The 18,804-nt window shown below is 42.9% G+C and overlaps 1 protein-coding gene across 1 annotated transcript; it reads right to left on the bottom strand.

The window, feature by feature from the left end:
* Positions 1-783: 783 nt before the first annotated feature.
* Positions 784-16,543, bottom strand: aff4 (AF4/FMR2 family, member 4). Its single transcript, XM_068744135.1, has 21 exons — positions 16,527-16,543; positions 12,004-12,133; positions 8,859-9,632; positions 8,229-8,267; positions 7,949-8,035; positions 7,636-7,663; positions 7,454-7,517; positions 7,132-7,224; positions 6,581-6,725; positions 5,695-6,448; positions 5,431-5,582; positions 5,123-5,208; positions 4,497-4,731; positions 4,036-4,133; positions 3,544-3,607; positions 2,770-2,906; positions 2,442-2,513; positions 2,220-2,313; positions 2,094-2,137; positions 1,406-1,623; positions 784-1,305 (listed from the first exon to the last, which is right to left on the bottom strand). Exons 1-21 carry the CDS (start codon positions 16,541-16,543, stop codon positions 1,178-1,180), a joined length of 3,459 nt encoding a protein of 1,152 aa, XP_068600236.1. The 3' UTR covers positions 784-1,177.
* Between the last annotated feature and the right edge of the window lie 2,261 nt (positions 16,544-18,804).

Below are 18,804 nucleotides of genomic sequence, written 5' to 3' on the forward strand. Positions count from 1 at the left end.
ATTTAAGATCAGTTTCCTATTGTGCCAAATTAGTGGCCACTCAGGCCCGGTTTTTATAACTGCATGGTCAGTAAACTGCATCATGTCTGTGGAAATTATTTCGACACTCCCTGCTGTTCCATAGAAAAACACTGAGCTAATGGGAGGTAAAAAAAAAAAAGAATAACACTGTCTGGAAGTGACTCATCTCCTCAGAAATGTCTCAATGAACAATGCAGCTGCAAGTCAAATAACATTTCACAGGACTTTTAAATCTGGAGTTTAGATGTGATACATTTCATCATCTGCCAGAGGCCATGCTGCTCCTTCCATCAAACCAAAATGGCATGACCCAATCCGACTATTTAATTTCTTTTAAACCAGCTATAAGATTCATGATTGCGGAAAATAAGATATTGCTGAAAATGCAGCTCACAAAGTGTATAAATAGGCGGTAAGTGTCAGAAAGAAGTACACAGTAGCCCTTCCTATGGTTCATACAATCTTGTGGGGGGGCATGCTCCGAAGAAAGATCATGTCCGGTATCCTAATTAGAAACCAACACCATCTTTGATACGTCAAATTCTTTGACATGACCGTTGCCGGTTTCCATTAAATGACAGCTGATTAAATTGCATTAAACACGTAAAATCAGAACAGAGGGGCGGGACAGGGCGGGGGGGGGGGCAACATAAACAATCATACGAGACACGGTGGCTGATTATTTTCCTGCAGCTCACATACAAGGCACAAAAAAGATAAAGAGAAACCTTCATTTTAAAGCACCTTTGGTGTTTACGGGAGGTACTTTGGTGAAACAAAGTCAAATCAAATGTTAAAAAGCCAAAGTAGCCGAAGAACCAAACTCCGTTCCAAGCGGATTAGTTGAAGTGAGAATGTCGGTACGTGAAGCGCGGCGATCGTGGTCCGAGTCCCGTGTTGCGGCTTCGACGCTTCTCCCCGCGCGGTGCCGTCAACGCTTTGAGATGCTCAGTGCTTTTGGCAAGCTGGTGTCGGAAATGAACACAGTGTTGGAGATTTATCTGAGAAGTTCTTCTCGCTTGTGTGTACTCGGAGGACCAGATGTGGCCTGTGTGTGTGTGTGTAACTGTTTGAGTTCATCTGCAATGGCAATGCAATTTTATGTTGCTGAACAGAAAAGGCTGAGGCGTGTGTGCGTGTGAGCAGCGAGTCCTCGTTAAGGAATGAGCTTAGCGTCGAGCCGCAGCCAGTGAAGGCCCTGCCGCGTGTAGCGCACCAGTTCTGTCATGCTGCTGGTGTTGAAGATCAGAGGACCCATCACTTTGTCCAACTCCAGGAAGAACTCTAAAGAAGCAGAAGACACGTCGGAAGATGATCAGTGTTTCTATTTATTTAGTCTACCAATTGTTTCGTGTGTGTGTGTGTGTGCGTGTGTGTGGATTACCCTTCTGCTCCTTGGATAGTTGCTCAGCCTGATCCCAGACCTCTGTTGCGTACAGGAAGTTGGACGTGACCTGGACGTAGCTGGCAGCCATCTGGTGGATCCGCTGAGGGATGGTCACAGAGGAGCTGGTGCTGCTTGTGCTGGTTACGGACGAGTAGCCGCCAGCGGTGCCCGGCGACAGTTTGGGAGACACTGGAGAGGGCATCCCCGCTGCCTTGCTGCATCCGGGGACAAAAACGTGTGGATATTGTGACGAGTACGCATCTGGGTTGAAATACTGTTCGACATTTAACAAACTGTTTTACTGACTTTCCCTGAAAAAGTTTAAACTTCTAAAGTTTATTACAATCGACTGTACTTTCGGCTTGTCCCGTGAGGGGTCGCCACAGCAAATCCACCTTCTCCACCTCACCCTGTCCTTTGCATCGTCCTCCCTCACTACGTCCATGTATCTTCTCCTGGGTCGACCTCTAGCCCTGTTCCCTGGCAGTTCCATCCTCAGCATCCTTCTACCGATATAGTCCCCATCTCTCCTCTGGACATATCCAAACCATCAAAGTCTGTCCTCTCTGACCTTGTCTCCAAAACGTCTAACCTTCACTTTAATTTAGGCACTCCCAAGGAGAACCTCAGCATCCTCATCTCCGCCACTTTAAATGTCAAAACTACAATGCAGGACGTGACTTACTTTCCCATTCCAGGAGAGGGAGCCTGGGTGTTACTCAAAGAATTCTGTCAACAGAACAAGAGCGTTATGTACACGTGGAAGAAACCAGTTACATATGGTAAAGCGCTCGGAGGAGAGAAGAAGTACCTTTAAGTGTTCAGTGAGTGTTTTGGAGTATTTTAGCGCACTGTCTTTCCTCAGCTTGAATAACCTCAGATACAGGAGAGACTGGCATCGCAGACTGAAAGAAGATATAGTTTAACACAGATGCTTTTAAAAATGGATAAATACAGAGATAAGTACTTCTGGCTCAGGACAAGACATTTCTTTAAAATGAAAATGACATCCGTTATTAGCCAGCGTACTCACCAGAGCACAGCTAGCCTTTTGTCCGCTGAAGTAGCATCTGGGGCCATGTAGCTTTTTAACTTCATAGTGTATCTAAACATACAACAAACATTTAGTTTCTGGGAGAACTAGTTTTTAAGTCATTATAGAAACAGTTCAGTTGGAAATTTGCTTCATGTAAATTAGCCTGAAACCACAAGCCTAACTTGGAAATGAGGAGTAGGCAAAAAAAAAAGAATTCTGGTAAAACCCTAACATAAATATTGACAAACCCAACGGCACACCTTCACATGATATTTGAACTGAAATTCCGTGACAGAGATGAAGCTAATTAGTTGTCTGCCCTTACTTGATGAGCTCCACGGTTTCGGCATACATGGGGAAAGGAGACTTGGCTTCTTGGGCGCTTTTCTCCAGAGCATTACCGCATTCAATGAAAGACACCACAGCATCCAGGTAGTAAACTGCCTTCTCAAATCGGTCCAGCTGGGAAAGAGGAAAGCATCCCACGCCTTTCTTAAACGGTCACGGCATGATATTGCAATGAGACGAGGTTCTGAGACGTGGCGCTAACATCACCATCATGGTTTCACTCGACGGATTCTATTCGTTTATATCACACAGGAGAAGCAAAAGTTGGACCTACTGTGGATTCAAGAATTAGAATCCGCAGACATTATAGCTAAATTGAAAATTGTATGTCCACAATGGATTGAATGTAACCAGAACATTGTATAATGTTCAACTATTTGTATACGGGCTTCTTTGTAGACCTTCTACATACATCAGAGTCCCACAAGTTACTAAAATAACCTGCATTAAATAGAGTCACCTGTTTTTTCTCATAACGGCCAACAATAGCATTTTTTTTTATATATATTTTTTTTTATTTTGCTTATCATGCTAAAAAAACCCAAATAAAACTGCTTATAGCTTATAGAATCGTCGAGGTAAATGTCCCTGTTAGTACAGCAAGTATTAAACTAAAATTGTGTTCCGGTTCATAGCATCGAGTCACATGCAAAAATCCAACCAGGATGTGGTTCATTCTGCTCCCACTTATTTGCATAGACTAACTGCCGGGGGACACCGGGGGACACCGGGGGGGGGGGGTCATTCTTACCAGTGCATCTGCATTGTGTTTAAGTTTCTTGGCCTCTTGCAAGTAGTGATCTGCTGAATGGACCCTGCAATAAAATCATTAAGTGGTCAAACACATTTGATTCCTCTGAGCCATTGAAACATTTGTTGTAGTTTTACTGCAGTCACGGCTTCATTTAGGCAGACGTCCTCCAAGCAGCACACACAAGGCGTGTTTCAAACATTTCCCAAGATGGTTATTCTTCCATCCAATTAATAAAAAAATAAAAACAAAAACACACACACAAAAAAAATATATCAAAAGTAAGACTACCCCTGCATTAACAGGACAGACTCGAAACAGACAACCATTTAAAATGGACATTTACATCATCACTCCTGCATGCTGGCTCATCTATTCATGACCATCCAGACCTCCTCCAGCCTTACGCATCAAAGGCAGCGCTAGATCCCCACGGCAGCTCCCTGCATGCCCTGCTGTGGGGTTATCCACAGTGGAAAGAGCTCCTCTTACCTGTCCTCAAACACCAGCTTGGATCTCTGAGACTTGGCGCTGTCCACGGAGAGCGGAGGAACAGCCAGCTGGTTATCAGACGCCTTTGCAGATTTCTCCTGCAGAGACGGCAGGCGAGAGGGAATGAAGTTAGAAAGAAAAAAAAAAGGGGGGGGGGGGGGGCTGGTGTTTGAAGTGGAAGATAACATGCGGAAAACATCGATATTGGCCTACATGGCATACACAACATATACATAACCCTAACCAGAGTCAATAATGTGCATATATTCAAAAATATACATCACATGTGCATACAGATATTTAAATCAATAACTTTATGCTTCACGCTTAATTAAAATTCTCCAGGGGAAACGCTGCGCAGTTGGAAAAAGGCTGCACTCACACTTTTCCCAGCGTCTACGACGCCTGCCAGACGTTCCTGTAGAGCGGAAATAACCAGCGATGAGGGGACTTGCACCCACCTTTCCATCACGAGTGCTTCGTCCCTTGTCCTCTCCTTTCCTGTGTTTGGAGGTGGAATTGCCCTTGGTGCTGTGGCCTCCCTCCTTTCCACTTCCTGTCCCACTGGACAAAGAGGTGGGGGACTGGCTGACGGTCCTCTTACGGCTTGGATGCTCCGCCTTGGGCGTCCGCTGAAGACCAGACATGGAGGGAGAGGGGACCGGTTCCTCTTTTTTCTCCAAAGACCTCTTCAACCTTTGGGCATATGCACACAATCGTTGTAATTTAATAATGACTATAATTCAAAATGAAACAGTTAGTAGGAGCGGTGTACTCCACATTACCAAATATAAACAATTATATATCAAGTTTCCAAGTACTCCATTAAAAAGAACAAAGGAAAGGAAAGAAAGGCCAACAGGTGGCGCTTCAATGAAATAAACCAGCAAAACCACTTTCATTCTCTGATGCTCATTGTTTATAGGGTTTATTTCATGAATTCTAAGAATAGCGTTAAAGACACATCTGGACAGGCACTACTGTACGTGAACAGAACAAAGTACAAGTGTACACCATGTACTGCGCCCCCAGTGTGCAGATATTTCAGTGCGAATGGCAATCAGGAGGAAAAGGCCGCTCCACTCACTCTTTACTGCTGTTTCTGTGATGCGATAGGGACTTCTCCTCGAGCTTACATCGCTTACTCTCCGGCTTGGTGCCTTCTTCCTCATTCTAAAGGATGAAAAATAAAACATCACGGAAACTTCAAACCAACATGTATTTAAGAAATACCAATTCAAGAAACGCCATCAAAACCGGATCAGTTGTTCAGGGGCCTTTTGCTGATTTAATTGAGGCTCCTCTTTGGGAAAATAACGGCTTTGACTCAATCTATTGAACAGAACTATAATTACAAAAACAGACAATGGGAATTTGTTCCAGCAGGTCTCGCACCTTGTGTTTCCTCTTCGCCTTACTGGAGATCTTCTCAGAGCTCTGCTTGCTGAATTCTTTGCTGTCCCGGTCTAGCGAATCATCTCGCTCCACTTTTATCTCCGCGGGCTCCTTGTAGGGCCGCCCGGGGATTCTGGACAGCAAGTTGAGATCTATAGAGAATGACAAACAGGGTAGGGGTACAGTTTTATTCAGATCTAAGAAAGTGCAACCCTTACAGCTGTTCTAAAACAAGAACGCAGAAAACGAGCCGCTGTGACTAACCTATCTTCACTAGTAATGCCTGCTGCTGAGGCTGCCTTGCCGTGTAACGCTCCTCGGGGTCGCTCAGTGGAGACAGCAGCTCTTTCTCTTCCATTGGAGAGAATACGCATACGGGGGTCCTAATACTCTCCGTGTACTTGGGCGTCTGCGACGAGGAGGGGATGCTCTCGTTCCCCTCAGAGTCCGACGATGACGAGTCCGTGTCGACAAACTCGCGAGATTTCTGCGAAGTCTTGGTGGGAGCCTTAGCTTTGCGTTTGTCCGTCGTGGAGGTGACCGCGACCGCAGTGGGCCTTGGGGAGGATTTCGGCTCTTTTTTGTTGCTTGGCTTGCGGAAACCCTTCGTGGCAGCCTGGGGGCGATGGGGAGGTATCTCCGGGGCCGGCTCACTCTCCACCCTTAGACCTCCTTTGGGTTCCTCCACAACTGGAGGCTTCTCAGACTTTTTCGGCTGTTTTTTACCCCAACTCCTTCGGGGATTTGGACCCCCTTCACTCTGGGCGGGGGATTTTTGTCGGCCGCGGCCACCTTCTGCACCTTTTTGTGCCGCTCGGAGGTCCCTGCTCGGGGTCGCCGCCGTCGAGTCTTTCGACCCCCCTCCCTGACCACCATAGGCACGTCCTGAGCTGTTGTCCCTGCCCTCTTTCTTGCACTTGGTTGGAACATTATTGTCCACGGGAGAAGCTGGTGAGAACTGCTTGGCCTTCTTGAACCAGTTGTCCAGCTGCCACTTGTTGGCCGTGGGTTGCTCAGGCTGAAGGGGAACAGAAAACGATAGAAATGAACAATTATCTAAGAGGCAAAAAATATATATATATTATTGCCTGAATAAAGTAAAAATTTGTCACCAATAGAAGCTAGAATAAAGGTTCTGCCAAGTCCTTACTTCGGGGGAGGCAGGGCGTGGATGCTCATTGGCTTCGCTGTCTGTTGTGCTGCTTTCGCTCTCGCTGTCGGAGCCTGAGCTGCTCTCCGAGCCGCTGTGGCTGCTCGAGTCATCCCTCGACTGCTCCGCTCCCTCGCTGTTATTGCTGTTACAGAAGAGAGTCAATCAGATTTAAACAGAGTCACGTTCAGCCGTATGACCAATTACACCATGTTTCAGGTCTGGACATGCACTTCTGAAATTACGAGAACACATCCTCCGGCTTCATGTAAAGAAGTCTTCAATTTGCTGATCACTTCTAGATAGTTGTCCCCAATGCTTTTAAAGCTGAACCACTACATGTAGCTTAATTTTTTTTTTTTTTTTAATACGTCCGTAAGTTTCATTTGTACATTTCGCATCTGTATCATTTCAGAATTGGGACTTCGCCTCACACCGGAGATTTAATGGCTGACGACTCTCACTTTTTACATTGGGGAAGGTATGAGCACAATGCTTGATTATAATGTCAGGCGGTACCAAACATCAGCGATCGTCCTGACGGTTTTTACCTTGCTGATGTATTCCTGGAAGCATTCTTGGCAGAATTCTGTTCTCCGTCACTGTCCTCACTGCTGCTTAGCTTCAGGTCGTCTTCCAGTCTACTGAGATACAGAAATGAAACTGAGTTAAACCCTTTTACTTTATTAGAGACATAATTAAAGCAGCACTGCTGGCTTTGCATTACTAAGGCGACCTTTGCATCTTTGTTTTTTAGGTTTCTCCACTCAGCACAAAAAACCATTTTAGTAACCTGATCTTTTTGTCTGAATCAATATTGTAAGAACTACAAACACAGGTAATGAGATGGAGAGGAAAAGACAAAGCACTTACGTTGGCTGGTCATCGCAAGCCTTGGGCTGGTGACTGCTGGAGCTCTTGGAAGAACTGCCTCGTTCTGAAAACATACATGATTTATTAGTTGCAAGGATGTTTTTATACATATACACAAACTATCAATACAAATAAATATGAATTTACAAAGCATTGAGACTAAAAGCATGGGTAATACTCACTGTGGCCACTTGGAAAAGGGTGAGAATCCTGTTGTAAAATAAAAATAAAAAAGACAGTGAATATTAACTGTGTTGTAATTCTTCATAATACAATCTGGTAACAAATATAATTTAGAAGAAAAAAAATAAGTAAATCCGTTAGTCACTTTCAGTGTAACCCTGCTTACAAAAAAAAAACAACAACAAGCAAAAACACGACCTTTCGACCTTGACATTCACCAAACAAAAAAAACTAGCAAACAAATAACGATGCCTTGTTGGTTCACCCCGACGCATCTTAGCAGTCCCGCACAGGGACTGGCACAATGCTGACCTTAGTAGGGAATGGAAACTTGGAGGGTTCTGTTTTGCAGGGGGTGTGGATGGCTGTCAGTGGAGACGGCCACGACTGAGTCATTTCCTGAAGGATACCAAGAAAGAAAGAAAACACACACACACAAGAAAAATATTATCCAAATTAATTAAGTCTGAGTCAAGTGAAATGGAAGTTTACCGTCTTATACCACACTGAATTCTGACTAGAGAATGGAGGCTTTTCCCTGACAACTCACATCAAGAGAATATTTGGCAAATTAAAATAATTACACACAAACCTTCAGGATCTCATCCACGCAGTTTGCATCACTCGATCCCTAAAGACAAAACAAATGTTTAGCACATTCATTCATGACAAGTGGGCATCCATTTTAGGCTTTTAATGGCACCGATGAGTTCCGCTAGACACGGGGTAACCTGGCAGGGGATAATTTACTACACATTATTTATCTGTCTGCTGCGATTTATTACACACACACACAACATTCGTGACTGTAGAGTTTTTTTGATGCCTAAACAGACAGAGCACCTTTGCTGTGAGTCACGTATACAAGCTGTAGCGTCTAGACCAGGGGTGAGCAAACTTTTTTTTACTTGCGGGCCACAATGGGTTCTAATATTTGACAGAGGCGCCGGGCCAGGAACAGATGAATGGAGTGTTTTGTGTGAACTAATATAAATGGCATGTAAAAGCCATTACATGAAAGGAGTTGGCCTTTAACAGGTATCATTACAGGGAAAAGGTCAAATGAATGAGGTTTATAATGAAAATTTATTTAATGATATTATTTGGACAAGTTCGGCGGGCCGTATTGTAAAGCCTAACGGGCCGTATATGGCCCCCGGGCCTTAGTTTGCCCATGTCTGGTCTAGACTAAATGACAGGAAGTGCTGTGGGCCAGCCTTACCTCTACAGGTTGCGAGGGGATCTTTAGTTTGGATAGTGACGCTTTGCTGCTGGACTTCATCTCTCCCATGGTGCTGCTGTGTGACTGTCCGCTGTAGGTTTCTGCTTGCAAGCTCTTAGGTTCTACAGTTTCCTGGCCGTCCATAGGCCGCACATATGCTGTAGGCTTCTGTAGCATGGAGCTGGGTTTGGACATGAGAGATGGGGGAAAGGCCTGACTCGAATGCTGTCCAGTGGGGAAGGCGGTGTGAACCCGTGAAGGCGAGTCCCAGTTGGCTTCTCTTTCTCGTGGAGACTTGGAGCGATAGCGCTCCTTGCCGTGATGCTGTTCGGCAGACAGCGCGCTCCGCAGGTGGCTGTTGCTACTGGAAGAGCCCTTGGCCGGGCTGGGCGTGTGCGACTTTGAGTGTTCAGACCCTCCACTGTGTTTATTTGATTTCTTTTCCCGCACCTCCCCTCCGTGTCTTTGGCTACTGCTGCTGCCGCCGCTGCCTCCGTTGCCCCTCTGATTGCCGAGTCCTGACCGTTTCTGGGACTGGGACGAGGATACACCTGCTGCAGGTCCGACAGGTGTCCACTTACTGCTCTGGCCGCTGCCGCCGACGCCACGCTGGTCCCCAAACAAAGCCGGGCCGGATTTCTCCTCAGAGGAAGACGAGTTGTTAGAAGGTTTACCGCTGGGCTTTGGAAGTGTTTCACCGATCGGCTCTTTCATCTCGTCGTAATTGCCCAGCATGCTCTGAATACGGCTGGACAGTTTATCTTCCTTACTGGACTGAAGAGAGAAGCAGAGAATGGGGGGGGGGGGGGGGGGGGGAGAAGAGGTAGAGTAGAGGACAGCGTGATTATGAAAAAGAGGGGGAAAAAAACAGAAATAAGAAACAGATGAAAACAAATGATAGAAATGCAGACAAGAGAGAAGGAGGGGAAGGGGGAGAGAAAACATTCATTATGGGCTCAAGTTCAACACTTGGGTCGATTGCTTTCAATAAAAATCATCACCAAAAAGACTAAACTAGACGAAAGAATAAACAGTTAAAATGCAGATCTGTTCATTTGATTTCAATGGTATTTTAATCCTGTGCCAAGAGCTTGTCCTTTTCCATAGTACACAGAACAAGAGCAAATGAGAAGTGACCTTACAGTCAGACACAGACATTTTTTCAAGCTGGGGCCCATATTGGGCCACACCCATCTTTGAGCGCAGATCAGATAAGACGACCCACAGTTACAACACAGAGGTTAATAATTACTGCGAGTCCAAAGACTCCAACGGGCCTGCTTTCAATCATCAGCTCCAGCCGTACAGAATACTTCGTCACATGCAGCCTCAGACTCTTCATCGTTTCTCGATTCACACATCAAGCTGCCGTCTGCCGTAGGAAATGTAAATATCTTTGTATTATCATGCCCTCTCATTAACTCTTGGTAGCACGGCCAAGCTCACGCGTGTCGCTGCTGAAATGTAGCACTGTTTTCCTCTGGAGCGGGGCTGGTTTCGATTTGTGGAACAAGTGTGAATGGCTTACGGTGATAGACGGAGCGGAAGGGAAACACTTGCGACTTTTTAAATACAAACACCTACTGCAAGTGTTTCAAAATGTATCATTGCTTACTACACATACTGATACAGGCACAGGATGGCAAAAGCAACAAGGGATAAAAAAATTAAAAAAAACATGCACCTATTTTAGACCCCCCCCCCCCCCCAGGGAAATTCTCAGGGACTTTGCATCCATGTCAATCAGAGAGGCCGTGTTTAACATTTGGTTCCTGACCCCACAAAACGTCCCTGGTCTTGCGACAGAACCTCGCTAATTGCCAGTGACCATCGGATACAATAACGCCATTTTATATATCAGCAAATTACAATGACCAAAAAAGATTAAAAAAAAAAAATCTAATGAATTCTCTCTATTTTCCAATGCAAAAAAACAACAACAACTAATTATTGAAAACTTGAAACCTCCATTTGTTTTTGCCTAGAGAATCATTGCATTCAGGGGATTGAATATGACTTGAGGGGCCCCTTGATTTAAACGTGTACGTACTGCATCAGCAATAAAATTATCATTAAAATAAGCAATATAGGGGATTGTGAAAGTGTGTTCTTCAATCTTCGCAGCTGGGGAATGTACATGAAATCTTCAGCATGAAATGTTGCAGCTTTTCTGTTCTACATCCGGGAGGGCTCGGCTGCAGCTGGGTGCACGCACGGCCCGCAATGTAGAAGACAGTAAACTTCAATTTACTGGAGCAAAACTGAGAAAACTTACATAAGAGACAGAATGAAGAGATACTAAACCCAAACAATACAGTGACTTAAATAGTTGGTTCTTTTTGCCACATCTGCTGTAAATAAAAAGTGTTTGTTTCCATTGAGAGAACAATTTTAGCAATTTTCTTTTTTTTCATGTGGAAAGGTCAAAGACATTTCCTTCAGCTTCCATTTGTTGTGGAACAAAACATGTACGCCTGCACTCATCACTCACCTTTGGTAACCTTCCTATTCCTAACCTGTCAGGACACATTCCTCAATGACTCTTTGACGAGCAGGCTCAGCTCAGCAGAGGAAGCCACTTACTTCTGCTCAAATCTGGTTAGTGGCAAAGATTAGACCAGCACAGAGACCTCAAATCCTCTTTACGACTACAATGACTGGGCTGGAGCCGAGCGCCCTACATCTTGGCGTGCCTGTGAGAAGGATGAGCAAGACATCTTATGTTCACCTTCTTTTAGCTGCGCTCCAAAAGAGCAAATGTTTCACAACATCTGACTTTGATGTTTAACATTAGTTGTACATAGACACCCCCCCCCCCCTTTACAGTTTAAGATTTGTCTACTTGGCGTTCATTAACCAAACTCTAGGCAGCAAGAGTTTGAAGGTCACTGAGTGCTTTCAATTAATAGAGCATAAAAGCAGAGTCTTAATGTAATCTAAATTGCAAATAAACTTTAGTACATTATGAGTGCATGTAAACACATTGGCGTAGAAAGACACTAAAAAGCGTTTCCACCTTCTCAATGCCCAGAAGAAATTAACTTTCCTCTGCGCAGTTCAGCAAAGCAGGCAAAAACGGCAAAAGCAAAGATTCCTCTAAAGTGACAAAATAATTCAAATCTGAATGTTTGATAAACAAATTTACCACTTTGTAGGGTTCAGGAAAGAGGGGGGAATTCGCTGGAAAGGCCTCGCCTCCTCCCTGCTGGATTTCTTGATTTCTCCTTTCTCTTTCTTTCATTCGGAGCACATTCCGGTCCTCACGGTTCATGTTGCTAATGACACAAACGGAACAACAAGTCAACATAAAAAAAGAACAAAGAGCTCTTATCTCAGGATTCTTATCGTGTGATTTTACACGGATGTCTATAAAAAAAAAATAAAAAAAAAAGAGGATTATCAAAGTGAGACATTAAATAATCGCCTGCTCCACCTTTAAGAATTTACCTAAAAAAAATGTACTCCTGATAAATAGCGACAAACAAGGCAATATTCCTCCAGTGCCCTTTACTGCTTGGATTTCTTCGAGTTGCTAATAAATACCAGCTGGTTCAGGTTTGCAGCGACTTACAACCATTTCATTCAGCCAAGCTGCTGTTGTCTGCTCCCTGCTGTGAGTCAGTTATTTGCAAAAGCACAAATGCGACCATGATTAGTGGAACCCCACACATCATCAAATCAGTGGAGTGCGGGGATGATCGGCTTAAGACGGTTAAGACAAAGTGCAGTTGACTTCATGTACGGACAATACTCTCCTCGCATGAAAGTCCTAAGAAATGCCATAACAAAAAGAAGCCATATGGATTAAGCGATAAATCTAAATGAAAAAAAAAACAACCACACCCACCACATGAGGGGAAAAAAGCACATGGCTTTAAAAGAGAACTTTTCAGATTTATAAAAAGGAACAGCCAGGCTGTCTGGAGAGCTTTAGAACTGAAAACGATCAAAGTATCAGCAAAGCGCATCTCCTCCCTGTTTAATCCAGCAGCATCCGGCTCTGCAGTGACAACATGGAGTTTACTCCTGCTGACAGCGAGCGATTCAGCATCTTCTCCTACTTAATAATCTCAAGACAAGAGTGTATAAAAGCTATGTTTATTATGACCTAAAGCCAATAGACATATTTTATGCTTTATCGCGGATACACGGTATGCATCTCGATATTCTGATTTCTCCTCTAAATATCACTACATAAATGTAAAATGCAACACTTTGAAGCATAAAATGACAAGAAAAGGGATTGAAGCAGACCCTTCTGTTGGATTGGAAATTTACATGCAAAAAGAGGAGGGGGGGGGGGGGGGGATTTATTTCAAACTGGGCTGCTGCACTCACACATAAAAATAAATAAAGGCACGGTAGTTATTTGCTTCAGTGTATTTTCCGGTTTCTTTGACGTTTTCTGTGTTGTAGGAGACGTGGACATGCAGCGTTTGAAAAATATTTGTGGTACCTTTGGTGGCTATGGTTTTGCAGCATATTTTGAAGATAACTGTACTTCGTTCCACGTCTTCCTGGCGAAACCCGAACCACTGCCAGACGACAGCGCCAGCGCTGTGTTTTGTATCGCAATCCCACCGCAGATAGCACCATTAAATGCAGGACCGTTTGTTACCAAAACGTACGTTATTCCTTTGTTTATTACAACAAGGCAAGGTTTGTTTTAGAAAGGATTGCAAACAGCAAGAAGTCAAGGCTGAAAGCTTAGGAAATCCCAGATCAAAATACAAACAAACTCTCTGTTCGATGATCAATCAGCGGAATGCAATGCTTCAAAGCCCCCTTGTGAAAGAGGAGTAAAGGCTCTGTTTACACAACAATTTCATTGAAACTATTTTTGAATTTTAAAATACAGTCTGTATTCACACAACATTTTGGAAACAATCCTTATCCACACAGATCTGCAGAAATGGTTGTAAAAGCCGTCATATGTATGTCAGCACAGTAACTGGTCATGTAAACTTTCAATATTAACACTGCAAGCAACAAACAAAACTGGACAGTCTGGTGGATGAATTGTCACGGTTTCCTGGAGAAATACTGCGTTCATTGTGGAATTCTTTTAAAAAACTTTGCTAACGGTGCAGAAAAAAAACCTTATGTCTACTACATATATTTAAGTAGAAGAATTATAGCAAGTGAATAAGCCTGCATTTGGCAATTTTGGGGAGGACGCTATGTAAATACACACTTTACTCATCTCAAACTGGGAATTCTGGATGTGTGATCCCAGAAGTTTAGCACAGTCTAAAATGATCAAATACTCCAGGCAAGTATGCGTTCAACACACAGCACTGCTCATTTGCATTGTAACCACCGAACTGACCTGGATTATGGAGTTTTGTTTGCTACCAATTGAGGATAAATTGCACGTTCAGCAATAGTAATAAACAAAAATGAAAATAAGGCAAGGTCTCTTAAATGAATTGTAATTAATCGCTACTCTTTTTTAAAAACATGTTTCTTTTGTTTATTTAAAAAACTATAATGAAAAAATGTAAGCACATATATAAAAAGAAATTATTCAGTGGATTTAAGTACCCCATTACACACGGGTTAAAAATAAATTCAACTCAAATGCTACAGCAATATACTGGAAATATATTAAAATTACCTTAACAAAAAGGTACCGGCATACAGACAATATAAATGAGCTTAACAAGCTGCAAAGCATGTGAGTTAGAGAAAGTATCCTGAGAAAACTGCGGTTCAAATGAAGAAAAACAAACATATTAAAGTCTTAAAGCCACAACAGGACATTCTTTTCAGTGGGCTATTATTTTCTTTAAAAAAAGAAGAAAAAAAACGTTTCATTTTGGGACATGCAAGACTTGCCAGGCAACCGTCACACCGACTTACGTTCTGAACCGGCCATTAAATGGTGCCGTAATTAAGCTGTGCTGTTTGCTAGACTTCGTCTCATGGAGTACACACATAATTATGTTAGCTGTTACTGCTACTGTGTTTTTCATGTTACCATGTGTCTGGTCTGTTTTGTAGAATGGATGCATTAACTAATGGATGCTTAAATACTACACGTTTTACTTTGTCATCATTCCACACTTTGGAAACTTTCTTGGTGTCTGTTCTTCACTTGAAATTTTCTTCCACCCTATGACTGTCCTGCTGGTGTAAAATCATAGCGTATATCTACCCGATACTACTTACCGCAACAACTGATTCGCAAACAATGGGTATGGTGCATTAGCAGAGTCACAAGCTGCAAAAGCACTGCTGAATAAACTTATGGCTTTCACCATTACAGACCCATCCATTTTTGATTCTATGGGAGTTAAAGGAAGATAGAACATCATAACTTTCACTGGCCATAGCCATCACTGGCTTTCATAGGAGAGTGTTTTGGGATGAAATTCAACTCAACTTTAACAAATAAAGAGTTGACTGTCGCTGTTGAAATGTACGTGGAACTCGTACATCGCAGACAATTTTTGTCGGCATCTTGAATGCCAAAACGCTAGGCAAAGAAGAAAACCTCATGCATCGCAGAGGATCTAAGTAAGCGCTTATCCATAAACACTTTTTCATAGAACAGGGCTTACTTGACATGTTTCTTTTTCTGAACTTCTGTCCATTTTAAAAGATTTGTTTTTATATACTTCATTAATCCCACAAGAGAAAATTCTCCCTCTGCATCCGACCAATCCCAGAGGAGCGGTGGGCTGTCATTATGATGCCTGTGGAGCAGATTGGGGCTCAGTGTGTGGCAGAGAACAAGGAAGACTGAACGTTAAAAATACTTTGGATCTCATTTCACAAAGGGGTACTCAATAATGTCGAGTAGCACCAATGAGATTCAGCAACCATTCAATAATGTACTTGTCCAGAACTTTAAGAACAACTTGAATCATGACCAAAAATAAATTTCACACTGGGGTGACTGGCGATTTGACAGTTTTATAGGGTGCCTCAAAAAGGAATGTTAATGGTTCTTACATATTAGGAAAGCCACCGATAGATCATTTATATTTTAAATGTATATATAAAATGATAAGTGCGACAGAGATAGAATTTATAGACCCAGAGGGTTTCCATCATTCATCAAATTGCTGTGAACCTAACAACGCTTCCCACTGCCATTGTTAAAGCTGTGGTGTAGACTCGACTATTCACTTGAGCAATAGTTATTCCTCTTGGTGTGGATGGAATTCAGTTTGAACATTCTCATTTACATGAACCAAGACCTAAGCCCCAAAGAGCAAATCAGGCAAAGACAGTAAGATGGACAAAGTAGTTAAGCACAAGGTAAAGGAAACACGCCCTGGCAAATGACAAAAACAAAATGAGTCTAAATGGCTTTTCTTATCCAAGTGCAACGACCTACGTTTATTGTAATCATTCCACAGTGCCCCAAACTGAAAAGGTCAAAGTCTGCCAAGCTGAAAGGCCAATACACAATACAACCAAATTAATCAGCTCATCAGTTCCTCCCTAATTCATAATGTACCAGCTCTGACACATCCCAAATGAATCCATAAATATGAAGTAATATGAGCACCACAAACACAGAAGTGGGCTTCCGTGCCAACCATTACGTGAGGCCTTCTCAAAGCGTTTCTGAATGGCCGTAACAGAGTGAAAATTGCAGTGCTTAGACAGCAAGATATAAAGAATAAAAAAACAGTCAACAAGCTGAATATTCCTTACCCTGGCTGGGAGGCCATGGCCCCAACCACTGAAACATTGGAAGGAGGAGGTAGGAGCATTCAGAGGAACTCCCTGGGATTCAGAAGTATTCTTGTCATGACTTGCCAGTCTGAATTTCTAAACCAGCTCCCCCAGTGAAGACGACCTGGCCTTCTTATCAAAGCGCACCTGTAGTTGTCCAGCCGAAAGAGTGGAACTACAGTTTATTCACTCAACTCGAAGGTACGGTTTCATTTCCTTAGAGTGGAGACAAATCTGACATAGGGAGGGGAGGTGACTGTTAGTTCTCGGGAGAAACCACAGCAGCAGACAGCGGGGGGGGGGGGGGGGGGGGGTAGTAATATCCCATGTGTACTTTGAGAGGCACAGCTTTTGTGTAGTGCTTTCGGGTTAAGCATGAGTGCAGTACGCGAGAGGTAATAAGAGGCATGGGTTGGATAAGTGTAAATGTGAATAGTGAAGTATTTTAATTTTAAAAGAGAATGTTAGAGAAAATAATTTGCACCAAAAAGTGATTGTTCTTGCCTTTAACGCAAACAGACCTATGGGCTTTTAACAAATGGATTATAATCTAGGTGAAGGGAGCATTTGTGTCAAATCAGTACCCAACAGAACACAGAATAGTAATGAGAGGTTTGTGATTCACATGTATAAATACTTAGACAAGAGAGAGGACTGAAGAAAACATTTGTTTATCTGACATCAACACACTCAACAGATAAGTAAAATAAGAGGTGGATTTTACACTAAAAGAACATGTCATAATAACTTTACAGAACTCACTTAGATGCCAATTATAGATAGAATCTGCCGGGACAGCAGCGCAAGGGGAGCAGCTAAATCTCACCTCTCTCCAAGAATGGAATGTTCCAGCTGGTCCCATAAAAGGAGATGTTATTTTACACCACAGTACTTCTCCTCCATGTGATGTCACTGCCCTAAGAGAGACCTAACCAATCACGACCCATCTTTCCATCAACAACCTCCCTCCCTCCCTCCCTCCCTCCCTCCCCCTTTAGCCTGGAGGACAGGGCAACGCACTCCTACAGCTTGTTAAAGAGACAGCTTACAGTTTCCAGTACGCCGGTTTAAAGCAACAGGAGACGTTTTCGTCAGCCACAAATGATGATGACACAGGCTGACAAATGTGTAATCACACATTGCAAGGATTTTGATGTAGTACAAAAAACCGGTGCTGTCCACCATGTCACTTCTGGTATTGCGAAATAGGCTTCCTTTAGTGTAGTATCTGGTTCATTAAGTTGTTGTTTTTTTTTGTCTCGTACTCTCTCGGCCAGTTGATCATCGAGGACCACAAAAGATTAAATGAGATTAGCCTCACATTTATAAATGTTTCTCTGATTCTGCTACGAACAACAGACAGAAAATGACAACAACAAATCTTGGGGGAAATTCCAAAGATACACATTTCAAAATGTCATAAAAAGTGTTTTTCTAGTGTCTGTCAAAGAATGGTGCATAGCACAAGTATCATAGAGAAAAGAAAAGACACACTAGAAAGTTAGACAAATAAGTGGCGTTTGCAAGTTTTCGGTGTGACAATGGGGACTCATTGAAACTGAATAAAGTGACCACAAACCTTTTGTGCTCGAGGGAAACGCATGATTAGAGTCTGGGATAATGCAGGACACAGATAGCACTGTCTATAGGGCACTTATTTGTAGCTATTTTCAGCTGAAGTTTGTAACTTGCATACATCAAACATTAATTGTATGTATTGCTGACTTACAAGCAGAAATATACTTCAAACCTTTCTTATCAAGTCGAAGTTGTTCATAAGAAAAAAAATCCTGAGAAATCCACCAGTTTTAACAGTTTAATGTCACACCAGTGCATTTTCACAAAAATATCGGACGTTAAATGAATAAATAAATATGGAACGCTATTTATGTTCATTGAAAGGAGGTCAAGTTGTAAATAAGAGGCTCACAGAAGCCTATTATATAATGCATCGGAACAAATATATTGCGTAAAGGGGTACAGATGGGCAGCCAGCATGCCTTCCCTGAAGCTTTTGAAGCAAACTTGCTGACAGCAGTCATTCCAAAGAGAGTCCATTCAAATGTTGCAACCCTGCTTCGTACAAGCAGCTGTTTGGGTGAGAAGTGCAATCAAAACCACACGCCACTATTTAGCTAGATTTAGCTGATGATGCTTGAAGTGCACAATGGCCAAATTAGATTGCAAGTCTGATTATTCAGAATTCTTTTGCTCCTGCTTCAGTAAAAAATAATATTTATATCCGTTAATTCAGGCA

The sequence above is a fragment of the Brachionichthys hirsutus genome, chromosome 10, assembly GCF_040956055.1.
Source record: "Brachionichthys hirsutus isolate HB-005 chromosome 10, CSIRO-AGI_Bhir_v1, whole genome shotgun sequence".
NCBI classification, from domain to species: domain Eukaryota; kingdom Metazoa; phylum Chordata; class Actinopteri; order Lophiiformes; family Brachionichthyidae; genus Brachionichthys; species Brachionichthys hirsutus.

Coding starts and splice junctions, on each gene's coding strand:
- aff4 (XM_068744135.1), bottom strand. Junction 8,268..8,858: donor TCCCCTCGCAACCTGTAGAG/GTAAGGCTGGCC, acceptor TTTTGTCTTTAG/GGATCGAGTGATGCAAACTG. Junction 4,732..5,122: donor CACAGAAACAGCAGTAAAGA/GTGAGTGGAGCG, acceptor ATATGCCCAAAG/GTTGAAGAGGTCTTTGGAGA.